The sequence below is a fragment of the Triturus cristatus genome, chromosome 5_1, assembly GCF_964204655.1.
Source record: "Triturus cristatus chromosome 5_1, aTriCri1.1, whole genome shotgun sequence".
NCBI lineage: Eukaryota > Metazoa > Chordata > Amphibia > Caudata > Salamandridae > Triturus > Triturus cristatus.
Window position 1 is genome coordinate 131,013,723 of NC_140587.1, and position 15,912 is coordinate 131,029,634.

The 15,912-nt window shown below is 48.1% G+C and overlaps 1 protein-coding gene across 4 annotated transcripts in view; it reads left to right on the forward strand.

Moving 5' to 3' along the window:
• GPT (glutamic--pyruvic transaminase) overlaps positions 1-15,701 on the forward strand; it is a 424,858-nt gene extending 409,157 nt beyond the window's left edge. For all 4 annotated transcript variants that reach the window (XM_085604573.1, XM_085604575.1, XM_085604574.1 and 1 more), the window contains 2 exons: positions 2,951-3,063; positions 12,138-15,701. In XM_085604573.1, the coding sequence (XP_085460699.1) occupies positions 2,951-3,063; positions 12,138-12,228 (204 nt within the window). In that variant the 3' untranslated portion in view covers positions 12,229-15,701. The remainder of the gene's footprint in view (positions 1-2,950; positions 3,064-12,137) is intronic.
• The last annotated feature ends 211 nt before the right edge of the window (positions 15,702-15,912 follow it).

A 15,912-nucleotide genomic window follows, 5' to 3' on the forward strand; every position in this document is an offset into this window, starting at 1 on the left:
GGACTGTCCTCTGGATACAGCGTATTAAAATGTTGGACTGCTAGCGCTTGGGACAATAGATGTTCACAGGATGCTACTGCTGCAGAGGTGACACAGAAAATAACCATTAGAGATGGAATCAGTGAATGTCAGGATGCTGCTGTCAGAGGATTTATCAGTGAGTTTGTGATTTTTTTGAATGGAGAAGGGTTTACTCAGTGTTCAGAGAATTCTTTTATAAGTTTGAGATATTTTGGCCAGAGCAGGGCTCACTCCGTGTTCAGAGGAGTCTTCAGTGAGTTTGTGATCTCTTAGTTGGAGCAGTGCTCACTCAGTGTTCAGAGATTCTTCAGTGAGTTTGTGATCTCTTAGTTGGAGCAGTGCTCACTCAGTGTTCAGAGGGTTCTTCAGTGAGTTTGTGATCTCTTAGTTGGAGCAGTGCTCATTCATTGTTCAGAGGGTTCTTCAGTGAGTTTGTGATCTCTTAGTTGGAGCAGTGCTCACTCAGTGTTCAGAGATTCTTCAGTGAGTTTGTGATCTCTTAGTTGGAGCAGTGCTCATTCATTGTTCAGAGGGTTCTTCAGTGAGTTTGTGATCTCTTGGAAGGAGCAGTGCTCATTCAGTGTTCAGATGATTCTTCAGTGAGTTTGTGATCTCTTAGTTGGAGCAGTGCTCACTCAGTGTTCAGAGGGTTCTTCAGTGAGTTTGTGATCTCTTAGTTGGAGCAGTGCTCATTCAGTGTTCAGAGGGTTCTTCAGTGAGTTTGTGATCTCTTAGTTGGAGCAGTGCTCATTCAGTGTTCAGATGATTCTTCAGTGAGTTTGTGATCTCTTAGTTGGAGCAGTGCTCACTCAGTGTTCAGAGATTCTTCAGTGAGTTTGTGATCTCTTGGTTGAAGCAGGGCTCACTCGGTGTTCAGAGGAGTCTTCAGTGAGTTTGAGATCTTGTCGCTGGAGCAGGGTTCACTCAGTATTCAGTGGATTCTTCAGTAAATTTGTGGTGGTCTAAGGAGGAGTCATGCTCACTAAGTGTTCTGATGATACTTCAGTGAATGTGTGGTAGCATTGCATGAGGCTGGTCACAATCAGATGGAAGGGAGTGTTTCAGTGCACTTCTTGTGATGATTGATGGAGCTGGGCTCTCTCAGCGGTCAGAGGATGCCGTGCTGAGTTTGTGGTGATGCTGGGTAGAAGTTGCCTCACCAAGTGTTCTGAGGAGGCTGAATTCATTTTGTATTGATCTGGACTCGCCCACAATGCAGAGGGTTATGCAAGGTCACCTTGTTTATGTTGAAGGGAGTTGAACGTACCCATTCTTCTGAGGAAGCTGTAGGAAGGTACCGGTGATGGCAGAGGATGCTGGGCCCGCCCTGTGTTCTGAAAATCATGTAATAAATTACTGGTGATGCTGGAGGGAGTGGCCACATCCAGTGTTCTGAAGATCATGTGATAATTTACTGGTGATGCTGTAATAAGTTACTGGGGATGCTGGAGGCAGCTGGGATCGCCCAGTATTATAAGGATGCTGAAATACATTACTGCTGATGAAGGAAGGAGCTGGGTACTTCCAGTGTTCTAAGGATGCTGTAATAAGTTACTGGTGATGCTGGAGGGAGTGGCCACATGCAGTGTTCTGAAGAGCATGTAATAAATTACTGGTGATTGTGGAGGTAGCAAGGCCCACCCGGTGTTCTAAGGATGCTGTAATAAATTACTGGTGATGGTGGAGGGGGCAGAGCCCACCCAGTGTTCTGAGGAAGCTGTGGTAGATTACTGGTGATGGTGGAGGATGCTGGGCCCACCCAGTGTTCAAAGGATGCTGTAATAAGTTACTGGTGATGTTATAGGGAGCTGGGCACACCCAGTGTTCTAAAGATGGTGTAATAAGTTACTGGTGATGGTGGTGGATGCTGGGCCCACCCAGTGTTCTGAGGATGCTGTAATATGTTAATGTAGCACTGGAGGGAGGTGAGCTTAGCCAGTCTTCAGAGGGTGCTTCGGTAAGTCTGTGGTGATCTTGAGTGGAGCTGGGCTCGCTCACTTTCCAGTCCATACTGCAACGTTTCCTTGTTGATGTTGATTGGAACCGGACTCACCCAGCGCTTTTAGAAGGCATTAGTAAGGTGCTGATGGAGCTCACCCCTAGCTCGAAGGATGAATAAGTAACGTGCTCGATGGTGCTGATGATACTGGTGCCTGCCTGAGACTCCCCTACCATGCTATGCAGGGTACTTTCAGCTCTCCCTCTGGCTCCACACAATCCCAGTACCTTCCAGTAGTTCTACACTTGGTGAAAATCACAATGACCAACATGACAGGCTCTGGGTTGAGAAACCAGGTGCTGGTTCCTGCACTTCCGGGCGCTTCCTTGCCCAAGGTTCAGCTGCATTTGTGTTGTGTTCTCTGTTGCATGTAGGGTCTCTCCGTTGTCATTGGTTCCTGCACACATTGAGAGCGGAGTGATTGTGTGTGATGGTTGGGGAAAATGATGTTCCTGTTGATTCCACGCTGGTGCTACAGAAGCACCCATATGACGCTGATTAGTGCTTGGGTATCCATTCGTTGTGTGACAGACACAACTACTGTACTTTAGGTGGCTGATGGAGCTGCAGGCCATAGGTAGTAGCAGTATTGGTGTTGCTTTCATCGATTTCCAGGCAGTGATTGTGTTGGACCCAATGTCGACCATTACCGACCCAGCAGTATTGTTCCTACACCAATTGGTTGTCTTGAATTTCTACCCATTTGCTGCCTAACAGTTTTGCTGCTGCTCTAATTGGTGAATGTCAGTCTTGCTGCCTCCATCCTTTGAGGTTGTTTTTATTGGCTGGCAGTCAGTATTGGGGCTACACTCAATGGTCCCTCTGCAGTGCTGAGGCTGCATTAATTGGCTGTATCTCGGGGTTGCTGGCTGGGAAGGTTGAAGGCCAATGCGGACATCCATTAAAGCAGGGTTGTCATCTCATCCACAGGCTCAAGGTCAGGCTCCAGACATGTTCTTCTGCATGAAGCTTCTGGAACACACTGGGATCTGTGTTGTTCCAGGCAGTGGATTCGGTCAGCGTGACGGCACCTACCACTTCAGGTGAGTTCCACACACCTTGAATCCTGAGGTAACCCCCTTTGGCTCCCCTTTTTATCTCTTCCAGGCCACTGTCTCTCTGCCTCCACCTTGCACGCTCTTGCGAAGCAATCGTTGAAAGGTGGGTGATAGACAGACACAAATGTAAACCCCCGACCTTTAGATTGGTTCTACCCAAGATAATTCGAGGAAACCTCGTGAAAGCTGGGAGCTATCTATTAATGACTTGGTTGTAGGGGGACTTTGTGTACGTACTCAATAAGTTAATGCCTTTGCCTCGGTAGGGAAACTTGACTTCCAGAAGTACAGACCTGGATCACACTGCCCTAGGTGTTTCAGCTACAAATGGTCTAGTTTCCTACCCAATCTTTACCTGTACTGCCCTCTTTTCTAATCTCATTTTATCAATTTTACTTTTTATTTGTTATGTATTTTTTAACACTGTGATTCTGTTTATGGTTTTAATTAACTAATAAACTAATATTACACATAATCTCATTTTTAACCTCCTACCCATTTTTTCCTGGCCTTCATGACTTCTTCCATTCTTCTGCCATCGTTCACCTTAATTCTATCTCCTCTTTTCTTCTTCATCCACTTTTACTACTTACTTTCTTTCTTTGTATTTCTTAATTCCCCCCTCTTCCTCTTTTATCACTTTAAGTTTTCTTTTTTATTCTTACCTGGTTTGCTTGTTCTTTTAATGCTTCTCTATTATTCTCCCTTTTCCCACATTCTTTCCTACTTGCTTTTCCATCTCTATTTCTGTTGTTCTCATGTGCAGTTTGTTCTATAATTCTCTATAATTCAGCCTCTTTCTTTTTTCACATTGTTTTCCATTCAACACACTTGCCCCTTACTCTGTTCTTTCTTAATTTTTTCTAATTTCCAATTTATTTTCTATCATATTCCAGTCTAGTCTATGCGATTCTATTCTATTCCATTCTATCCTCCTCTCATTTTTCAAGCACATGGCTGTACTGGGGGATGTAGATTAGAATAGCCAGATTTTCAAAAGCTTTCTAAACTTCTCAAATGATGTACATGCATGCAACTTCTGAGGAAGAGAAATCCACAGTTTGGGACCCAGAAAAGCAAAGGAGCGCCCTCCTTGCCTAGCCAGTTTCACTCAGGGGATCATGGCTAATTCTGACTACCTGAGCATAGAGCACGACTCAAGGTATGTGGGTGGACCAACAAACGTAGACAAGTAGGTCCAGAATAAGTCATGGCTTTGTGCAGATTATCAATGGAGAGCCAATGAAGATCCCGTAAGTAAGAGGGAACCCAAAGCAGATTTTGGAATGTGGCACAGAAGACGAGCTGCAGCATTCTGAATATCAGAAGCCTATGCACAGAGGATTCGGCTGCCCCTAATTACAGAACGTTGCCATAATCTAGTCTGGAAGTGCTCAAGTCCTGCTCAATCATCCATTGAGTAGAGGGGGTAATAGCCACAAAAAATTCCTCAAACAGCTGAGTAGGCCGAAACAGCTGGCGGCCACGTCATTTATTTATACAGCATGCTTTCAAGCCAGAGATGGAGGTGTGAAGCAAATTAACCCAAACTGGGGTTAGCATGAGACTCACTGTTCCCAAACTCCAGGCGGTAGGGGATCCAATCGGGGGCCCAGATTAATGGTGTCCAGGAGAGCCGAGATATTAGGATTACCTGTGGGAGAACAAGCTGCCAAGTGTGGTGTTGGGCCTCAGGCCCACATTAAAGTAACGTCGGACACAGACACCAGGAGATGTATATTAGTAACTGGCCACGAGCACCCGGGCCCTTTTATTGGCGGGGCCACGTCCCTCGTGACACCCGTGAAGGATGGGTGTGGGGGTGCAGTGTGTCCAGCCCTCAAGGGAGTGGCTTGGGTTACAGCTTACTGCGGAACACTAGAATGTGTCCCGCAGGACATTACATTCCTCCCGAACTTTATTGAAGAACAAATAAGACGTTAGTCCAACCTGTGGGGACAAAACAAACAGTTATCTAAATACCACTGGGTCCATCAGTCTTCTGAGTCAGGTGGCAGGACGACGTCAGACAGGAGTTGGTGACTTTGCTTGCAGCAGGACCTTCTCTGCGGGCACCCGTAATTTAACCTGAGGGGTTCAGGACACGGCCGCTGGCTTGGAGACGTCCGCTGCATACCGTCAGTTCACCGATGATGACATGTCATACAGTCTTGCATGGCTCCCACCTTGCTGACATTGGTGATGGTCTGTGGTAAGTTCTAACAGTTCTTTGCAGTGGGTTGCGTCGTGAGCATGGATGGAGTCCACGGTGAGAATTCACAGAGGTGTTGCTGGACCGACTGTCCCTGTTGAACTGCTTGGTTGTGACCGGTAACCGGTCAGTGGGGCAATGTCTCTTCTCGCTCTCCCGCCTGGGGAGGTCCGTCGTCGGGGTTGCTGCGGGACTGTAGGAGGGCTGCACTGGGGGCCGCTGAAGAGCCGTTACTTAGTCGCACGCACAACCCTCACGGGTGGATGAGTCTTGGCCAAGACTTGCACTCGCTGCTGCGGTTCCGGTGTAGGCCAGGTTCACAGGTGGCTTCTTATTTCTTTTAGTCGGCTGGTGTGGCAACGGTGTCGGGCTCCAGTCCATCGGTACTCGGGGAGTGGTGTTTGACGCATGTGCTGATGGCTGGCGTGATGGCGGTTGCCAGCTATGTGGTGAGTCGGAATGACAGGTGGTGGTGACTTGCTGGGACAGTTCGGATGTCAGGAGGGACTTAGCAGCCAGGTGTCTCCGCTTTGTTGAGGTTGATCTTTGGTGGTGGCTTGACACGTAGAGTGTACAGATCCTCTCTTGCCTGTTTTGGGGTCACTGCCGACTCAATCTTGAGGCTGTGTGAGGGCGGGCACTCAGTGCTGATCTTCACCCGTGGCATCTGCGTACAGGAGCAGGGATGCCGATTGATTTAGACTGCCAATACTCTGGGATGGACGTTCGCCTGGGGAAGCGTTGGGATGAGACACGGTCTGTGCTTGCTGCGGCTTATTTTCGGTACATCTGTGAGGCTGTACCCTGGGACGTCAGTCCGCCTTGGTTGCTGTCTGGTGTGTCACGGTGTGCTCTTGGCTTGCTGTGAGTCCTTGGTCTTCTCCCTTTGTTGGTCTATTCAGCCCACCTGTGATCCTCCGATTTTCGGGGTGACAGGGCTGTCACTCTCTTCTTTCTTTGAGGGCATTGCGCTTGGACCTCGAGGCGGCCCTGTAATGGCGCCGGCTTCTGCCTTCGCTCTGGCGCGCTCCTTGCTTGCTGGGCGACGTGACGTCCGGTCGCGTGTCGCTGGTTGTTGGAGCGCATGTAATTGTGGCGGCTTGCCACATTGGGTGTGCGACTCCTCTCTTGCCTGTCTTGGATCGCGGCCGACTCTGTCTTGAGGCCGTGTGAGGGAGAACACTGTGTGTGGTCTTTGGCCCACTGCGGGGCTTCGCAGGGGCGGTTGAGACATGGGTGCTCTCCTCCCTGCGTTCAGCAGTGCTTCCTTGTGGAGATGTCTCTAACTCTCGGGCACCTGCCTGTGCTGCCAGGTTCACTGGCGCAGCCTTCTGCGCCCCTCTGACCTTGTGTGCTCTTTCTTCTTCCTGGACGCTCTCTTCTGGCACTTGGGGTGCCTGTGGTGTGGCTTGCGGTTGTGCCTGTTCGGTGGCGTTGGGCAGCCACGTGTGGTGCTTGCTCTGCACCAGTCTTTCTTGCGCTGTTGCTGGGGCCAGTTCCCTGGAGACGTTGCTGTCTTGGCTGGTCGTCCACTTCTTGCTAGTGGGGCTGTCCTTGGTGTTGTTGCTTGAGCTTGGACAGCGCTTGCCTGGGCTGGAGAAGCTTTTCTGGTGGCCCTTGGTGATGTGCCATAGTCTTTTCTCCTTTGAAAGTCTAGGCAGCCCGTTGGGGTGGTGCGCAACGCACCCAGTCTTTGTGTGCTTCATTTTTGGCTCTGTGTCCTACGGGGCTTTTCTGTCCTTTGCTTCTTGGCACGTTCCTGTGCTGGGGTAGTCCTGGGTTCCGGGTATTTCTTTGCTAGGTGTGGGTATAGTTCCACAGGAGTGTTACAATGGTGGCCATTGGTTTGTAGACTTGTGCTGTGCTCTTGACACTCTTGGTCTTTGGGTGGCGCTGCAGCATGTCTGCTGTGCCTTTGACTGTTAGCTTCTGAGGGCAGTCAGCGTGCTTAATTGTCCTGCGGGATTTGAGCCTCGATCTTCCTCCCAGGATTAGTGGTCCGTTTTGCTGACTCTGCGCCTACAGGCAGCGTACTGGTGCAGCCGAGCCTTCCATATGGCCTGGGGAGAATAGGTTGTGAGGGCACTGCTGGCAATTTGCTCAGGCTGGGCAGTGTGTCGTGTTTGAGGTGGCGTTAGGCATCCACCAGTGGTGTGCGCTTGGTGCCAGTTTTTCTTGTGGTACACCTGTCCCATTTTATGTGCTACTTCATGCACTTCCTTGCTGCTCGGGCACTTGGCAGCATTTATGTGCTTCACTGGGAGTCTGCTTAGACCCGCTTGTGGCTGCAAACAGGGTGCTTGAGTCGTCCAGACATACTTTTGCGATTTGGCTGCCTCCCGGGGTGACAACTGGTATGGGCTCTCATGGGCTTACTTGGTTGGGGTGGAGTGCCACTAGTGGCCACTGGGTGGCAGTGTAGCGTTTGTGTTCATGGCAGGCTCCGACAGTCTTTCCTGAAACTGCGTGCTGTGCGGCTTCTCATGCAGAGTAGAGGTCACCCTCCCCCCTGTGGGATTCCAAAAGGTATGTTGGAGCAGTGCAGGCTATTTCGGGGTTGGTGCTGGGCGGCTGGGGAAATTCTCTTTGCCTATTTAGTTTCTTTCGTTATCAGCACGACGGGCCATGTGCGGTGCAGGCACTTTTCTCGGGATGGTGGCAGTTGATCCACGCTCCTCTTCCATCCTGGGGGCAGAGCGCTGCAGCTATGACACGAGTGTTGCTTTCCTGGCCCTGCCCTCCTCTTTTCCATGCTGCAGCAGTTTTGGGCAGGCCCCATTTACTTCTCAGGGCAAACTTCCTATGCCTGGTGCGGTGCAGCGATTTCGCAGCTGGGTGGCGCTGCAATGATTTTCCATGTGTTACAGCAGCTTCACAGTTGGTGCGGGGCAGTCGTCTCGGCCGTAGCGCATCCCCCGACAGGCCGATGGCTTCTCACATGTGGAGAGGGTCTGGGGTGAGGACCTGCAGTTTGTGACCCTTTTGTTTCCGTCCTGAGCAGGGGGCTGTGTCTTGCAGCTCTCTCGCTGTGCAGGGAAGCCGGTGCGGTGCGGGCCCAGCAGGTGGGGCTGAGTATGTTCCTCGACCGTCTGCAGCGTTCGCCTCTCTGAAAGCGGGCGTGCTAGGTGGGTCTCTTTAGTGACGGGCCGCCTCTGTGCAGGAGGTAGAGGCAGTCCTTTCCTGCAGGCCAGTCGCTGCTTGTGGCCAGAGTCTGGGAGACAGCGCTTCTGCTTGTATTACGCGGGGCAGCCGGCGTCGGGCGAGACGACTTCCAAACGCCCGAGCAGGTAAGGGGTGCATTGCCTGTTCTCCGCGCCGCTCCTTCCACTTATGCCACCCCCCAGTCGCTCGTGTGGCAGTTCTGTGTGGCGGCGCACCTTTCGTGTGCGGGGCTATCCCAGTCCTACCTCTGGCGCTGTCGCTGCTCTCGTACACCGCTGTTCGCAGGCACTCTTCTGTGGCGGGTTTTACTGAAGCTTGCATTTCGCTGTGGTGCTGTAGAGTAGCTCACTCTTCCCTTAGGCGTGGGCGCCGCCGGCGACGAACCAGGGAGCATGTTCATGCGGCACGTTGCTGGGCCGCGTTGTTTCCTCTGGCCGTCTGACACCTCGGGCTGCCCTTGTGCTCAGGGCTGATGCAGGGGTGTCGGTCGAGGGTCACTGGGCTCACCACTTCTTGCAGTGACAGTCCGAGCGCAGCAGTAGGCACACTCACCGCTTCCTTGTTGAGGCACTCGCTCACCCTGGTGCGGGATGGCTGCAGTTTCTCTACTTTCCCACCGGGGCCATGAGCTCAAGCCTCAGGGCCGTGGGGATATCGCATCCCGGGCGCATTTCCTCCCCATGAGGAACGACAAGCGCCTAGCAGCGGGCACGCGAGGTCAGATCCAATCCTCGTCGCCAATGTGGTGTTGGGCCTCAGGCCCACATTTACAGTAGCGTCGGACACAGACACCAGGAGATGTATAGTAGCAACTGGCCACGAGCATGTGCACCCAGGCCCTTTTATTAGCGGGGCCACGTCCCTCGTGACACCCATGAGGGATGGGTGTGGGGGTGCAGTGTGTCCAGCCATCAAGGTGTTACAGCTCCCTGCGGAACACTAGAATGTGTCCAAGGTAGGTTCAGCAGTGAGGTTTGGAGCGATAGTCTGTCAATTTCCGAATGAATATTGAAGGAAGCGCCAATGTTTGCAGCATTTCTGAAGAAAAAAAATCAGCACTTCCATCCTCTTATTATGGGTGTCCAAAGATTTTTATTAACGGGACCTTAGTGAATTTGATTTTTAAAAAGTGAGTATTTTACGTAGTTATAGATGTTTGGGCTTTTGCAGATCTTGACTTTGCGTGATGCTTTTATCACATATTCCCTAATTAGAGTAAACATTTTTTTTGCGGTATCTGAAAGTGGCATTGTCGTAAGCATACCTGCAAGTGTAATAACTTGGCGTGGATAGTCAGTCATCCATCTAGTTTCAAAGACGTAATAAAAACCTAGCAAGCACAGTGCGCGTCACAATAAGCTTGCTAGAAAGCGGCACATTCAGTTGTGCACAATATTATCACTCATAAAAATATGTGGCAGCACACCAGCAGATGTGAGGTATGTGCATGGGCATGGGCATGGGCAAGGTTGAAGGCAAAGCAAGAAGTTTCACAAACTATACATGCATTGGCAATGCCAGTAGGCCTGGCTGTAAACAAATGTACATAATGTTAAGCATAACGATCAAATAGCATGGAAATGAATATGTATTTGTGTGAAAGCAAAGAACTTTAAAGTATTATTAGTGTAGGTTATCTCAGACCAAAACATCCATTTGGGTTAATGTCTGCCTCTCCAGTGATGCTCACAAACATTTTCTGGTGACAGCTGTGCTGTCTGGCCAGACCATAAAAACCGCAAAGGTATTTGTATAATTGCAAATTTTTACAAAACTTAGGACCATATGTACGAAAGGAAATTGCATTTCTTACTTCTCGTTGAAATCACATTCGGACTCCAATTTTTTGGGACACAGTGCTCTCTTCTGGCAAATTTTACATCCAGCTCAGAGATAATTTGCTTAATCAACACTCATACTGTAACCTTTGTGTTGGGATTGCATGATAATTCTGTCAGCATGGCCTGCCAAAATGAGTCCTCCGTTGGGATGCTCAGGAAGTAAAAAAAAAAAAAGAAGAAAGCTGCCCTGTTCCTGGTCAATCCCTGGCGGCGCAGCACCCAGGGTAATATGCTGCATGGCTACACACTTCTAAGGTCTCAAAGATGAGACCTATAGGCTATGCCAATGCTTGTTGTACTTTCTTGCACTCTTTCTTCTAAATTATTTTCTCATTGCGACTTTTCTTATCTTCTTCTTTCCCTCTCATTTGCTCTTATTTTTTTGCTGCTTTGCCTGTCTCTTTCTATGTGTTCTTTGATTTCACTTATTCATTGCTTTCTTTTTAACTTGTCCTCTATCTCTTTTTTCTTTGCTTGTATTTTGATGTCCTTTATGTTTTTATTTTCCTCCCTACCCCTCCTGTTTCTCCTTTTTCCACTTTCCTTTTCTGCCTCCTCCTCTCACTTGTGTCTTTTCTGTTGCTCTCCATCCTCAGATTTCTGTTAATATTCATAAACCCTGAGCACACCGATATTACTGCCATTATGAGACAGTGGTGCCATTGAATCTCTCAAAGAGTACTGTCATTTTAAACCTCTTGCAAATGCTACCTTTCTGCTAAAAAAATTAATAAATGACATTCTACCAGTATGGCCTATACATAGATGTAAAAAATATATTCTATTAATAAAATGTGTTCTATTTTTACAAAACGATTACATAGTGACTAAAACTGCTTCCGAATCCTGCACTTAAATGTGAGACTATTCAGGGCCTGATTAAGAGGTCAGCAGTGCAGAAGCGGGACTGACACTCCACCGCCTTGCTCCTGCACTGCCAAGCCTGTGTGTGCACCACCCGCCAGATTATGAATTTTTTAGTCACTAGTGGGCGGTTCTTTCGAGTTCTCATGGCGTTGCCTACGACATAGGCACCGCAATGGGAACGACAAAGGCAGTACCTGCCGGGCTTGGACTGTGGTGCATGCACACAGTGGGGCACAGCATGTGCCCCCTGCATGCACCCTATGGCCCACAGGCAACAGGGTCCTCCTTTGCTTCCTCTCCACCACGGTTTTCATGGAGGAGGAACCGCCATGAAAATCGTGGGGGAGAGGAAACTCATAATATGCTTGATGGGACAGTGGTGGTCCCGTAAAGCATATTGTGGCCTCAAGGTCCCTCCAGGGATCTCTGATCCCTGGCAGGTGCGCAATTGCAGTCTGACTGCCCAACTTGTAATGAGGCGGTCAGACTGCCGGTTTGGTGGTGGCTGGACCACCGCACCACCGAGAATCATGCGGGCCATGGACCTCCAAACTCATAATCTAGTACTTGGGGTTATTACTCAGTGAAGATTTTTATGGTTGAGAACTAGGATTACAGCTAAGTAACTTTTCCTTTTGCCACCCTTTACTACACTTTCATCATTCAATGTGTTTTTCCTATATTTCTTTCACTCCACCCCTTATGTTCTCTTATTCTTTACCCTTCATGTTACCTTCTCTCATCCACCTCCTTTTACATATTTGGAGCATGTTTGATGTTTCCTTACTCCCAAAGAGCAATTTTCATTGTGTTTATTTGTACTGTGATCTTATTTTTCCCTTCATTTCCACTTTCTTTTTTTCTTTTTCCTTTTCTTTGTCTAGTACTTTCTCTAGTTTTTAATGTCCTTGTCCCAACTCTTGGTGTACTGGAGTAAATGTGTTACTTAGTCTTCCCCATGTTCTATCTCCCACCAGGATGACCATCCTCCCACCCAAGGAGCAGCTGAAGACCCTCCTGGAGAAGCTAAAGGACTTCCATGCCAAATTCACCCAGGAATATTCCTAAGGGAGCCCATCTCTCAACACTGGGACTTGATTCAGAGCTTGACATGATTAGGAAATCAACCAAATCAAGGCATGAGCAGCAGGTGGCACACAGTGCAGGGCCAGGCTGCACACTGGGCGGGGCTTTGCTTGTTTAAGGAGAGATGCTGGAGATGACAACTGAACTAACCTATGGGATGAACTCGCTGGGCAATGGACATGACCACTTGCCATGGTTTTTCTAAAGCTGCTTTCTTCATCTGACTAGTTTGTTTGTGTGCTGTCAATGGGTATCTTGGACATTTGAAGCCTGAACCCTTACATGCCTGTGATACCTTTCTACGTGGGCATCTATAGCTCAGTTGTGACCCCGTCAGCTGTTACTGTGCCAATGTCGGAAACAATAAAAAACCCATAGGTTGTCACTGTGTTATGTCCAGAACATGGCTTCAGTGATCTGCAAAGTGACCTGCAGCATTTCTCTCTTGACCCCCACCTAACGCACATGCACTTTGGCTGTGTGCCTGTAACCTTTCTTTGGTGTATCGACTGAACACTCGGTACTCCTTATGTGCATCTTCATCGATGGTCTTCGGTGATGCACTTGCATCATCTAGTTGGTGCGTTCCCAAGAAGCATCACCTGATTATGATTTTGTACCTCGTTGTTGTCACTTGTGACATGTCAGTGGTGGATCTTACTAAACGCACATTGCTCCTACATTGTTCACTAGCCAGAGGACTCCGATGGTGCTCAGCCTGTATCCTTTAGAGCGGGCATCTCCGGGAGTCCATTACTCCTGCAGCTCCCCTTTGAGACCTTCACCAGTGTGCCTGTGCCCTCTGAATGATGCATCTCAGATGAACCCCTTGTGTTTCTGGGTTCTCTCTCCTAGGCAGTGTTCATCTACCTTCTCAGTGGTCTATCACTTGGAGGTTCATTACTCACTTATGGTTCTTGCCCTTCTTTGGAGACCTTCAGCAATGCGCCAATACTCTTTTGTTTCTAGATCTCTAGGGACCACAATGTATTTTCTTCTCCTCCATCTCTGTGGAGTCTCTGTGAGTAGTGAAATTACTAATGTTATATAAGTGATGCATGTGTTTGTCACAGGGATTATAGCTACTGAGATGACAAAATGAAAGCCTGCTGTCTGCTGGTATTCTCTTCTTCTTCTTCTATATTGTCAGATTTCAGGGCACAGGACCAACAGAGGGGTTCAGATGGGGAATTTGTGTTGTAATTCAGAGCGTTCTCAGACCGAGACACTGATTGCGTTAGAGGAAACTGTACCTCAGAGCCATCAAAGCTGGGAATTCAGCAGGCGAGTGAGGCTTTCTTAGCGGTGGGTGATGGGCGTCATGTTCTGCTGTCTTATGTGATATGTTTCATGGACTATCTCAAAGAGTTGTTCTCTTGCTGAGTTTTCAGTGATAATCCTTTACAGATGCAAACTGTTCACCGGCCGTGTCAGAGAAATGATGTCAACTGTGTTTTCTTTGATAGACGGGCACTGCGAAGCTCCTTGCTACAAGTTTCTCTTTCACTTTTTTGTTGGCCAGTTTAGGGCATGTCTCAGGAAGCCAAGAAACACTGCCGTCTAGTGGCTATTGATTGCCTTACATAGAAATCTAGCGGTAAATGCCTCATTTTATGAGTTGATGGCTGGACGTCCCAGTCGCCTTTGCCAGTCTAGTATTTGTATCATTGTCCTGCCACCAATATTTGGATTTACACGGAGCTCCCAAGAGGACCACTCTAGGAAAACACCCAGGCTCTCTGGCTATGCTTTCTGTGCAGACGTAGGTGTCCATGTTGTCACACGTAGGTGGCTGATATATGAACAATATGGTTAATTAAAATATTTCACTAACCCATAGTCACTCAACAGTAACAATAGAACTATATTTACATAGCATTGAGTCATGGCATCCAATGGTCAATCGCGGAAGCAAACCATAGAACTGCTAACGCGAACCTTCCCATGATATCAACTTGTCGAAGACTTCCAGACTCGCAGATGCCACAAGGGAGATGGATTGAAGCACTAGGTGGCTCCGAGGTCTGTGCTCTAAACTACATTTTAACCTATGCATTTGTAATTTTTTTAGCCTGACACATCTGAACCAACACTCTTGTGGGTCATTATTTACCACTACTTACACATGCCACGTTCATTGCATAAACTATCTGGCCTGTCAGTGTTCATCCCTGTTGACCCTGAGAGAAACTCAATGAGTGCCAGCAACCATTTACGCACACGTTCTGAAATGCCAACTAGGCATTATACAAGCAATCACTGGCTGTTTGTGAATCCACAGTCTATGACAGCATTCAAGGTCCCTCCACACCAATCCACTGACATGCCGACATCCACCTCTGCTAAGCATGCTTTATGCCAGCCATCCTTGGTCCCTTTCCTGAGAGGATACTATCTACCCACATCAGCCCTCTTAGATTCCAGAATCATCTATTCCAGCATCACCTGTTCACACTTCCTTTCCCAGATGCCAACTTCAATGCCTAACAAGAGATGTAAACAAATCCCTTCACAGTCGGACTGCAAATTCAACACCCTTCCTCACTGGTCTGTATGAAGTAACCTGAATGAATTAAGCTATCTTCTGTAAACTACTGAGATGCTGGCATGGATACTCCTTAATCTGCCAATGCCTCCATTTTTCTACATCCAAGTGCCAAGATTCAAAATCTTTATTTCTCTTAAACCCATCCAGCCTTTTAAACTTCCAAATAATCACTGGTGCCTTAGTCCATCTCTGATGGCCAGCCAAGAAACCCAGTATCCATCATTGGACATGCCATTATCCATCACCCTCGACCTGTATGCCATGATGCTGTCCGTCTCAGATGGCCATCCAAGAAAGGCAGTATATATCCCTCCATCCATGAGCATGCCACTATCCATTATCCGGGACCATGCGTGACCTCTGTACTACGATGATGGTGATGCTGTTGGCTTGGGTTTGGATGCCCGACTTGGATTTAGGTCAGCACCAACATTTGGGACTGACATCAATGTGAAGAAAAGTCACATTTTACCAAATCTCTTGTTTCAAGCTTGCAGTTCACTCTCCTTCTTTGAATGAAAGACTTTTGATGAGCAGTAGATCAACCCATTGGCTTGTGTCAACGAAGTAGCGCTTCACATGAGCCCGCCCTCCCTCTGCATCACCAGGGTTTGTGCGGCCATTTTCAACCTCGGTCTTCACTCATTTCTATTTGTGAAGAGCCGGCAATGTGATGCTTTGGGCGGAAGTCTTCCATCCAAAGCTTGAGTACTGTTCTGAATGATTATAGCACATACTGCAGCCAGCAAATATCAAACTGCCCATGGATTCACAGCTAAGACATACGAGGATCATCACTTGCCACAATTTGATTGTACAATGTCCTGTGCATTATATTATAGATCACAGTAACATATTTTAGAAATGAAAATAAATAAAGATATACATTAAATAAGAATCATACAAACATGGTGTGCTTTTTCTATTTTATTCTGGCATTGTTAGAAAAAGGTTTGCTTATTTCTTTCATTATCAAAATGTTTCACTATCTACAGAATTGAATAGGAGTGAAAGTTCTCGCATATCCTGTACCTCAGCCTAGTGTGAAGTTGTATTGTCTGTGAACGTGTAAGCCCAATCAGGTTCCTTGGAAATAAGCCTGTCACTTCACAGTTGAA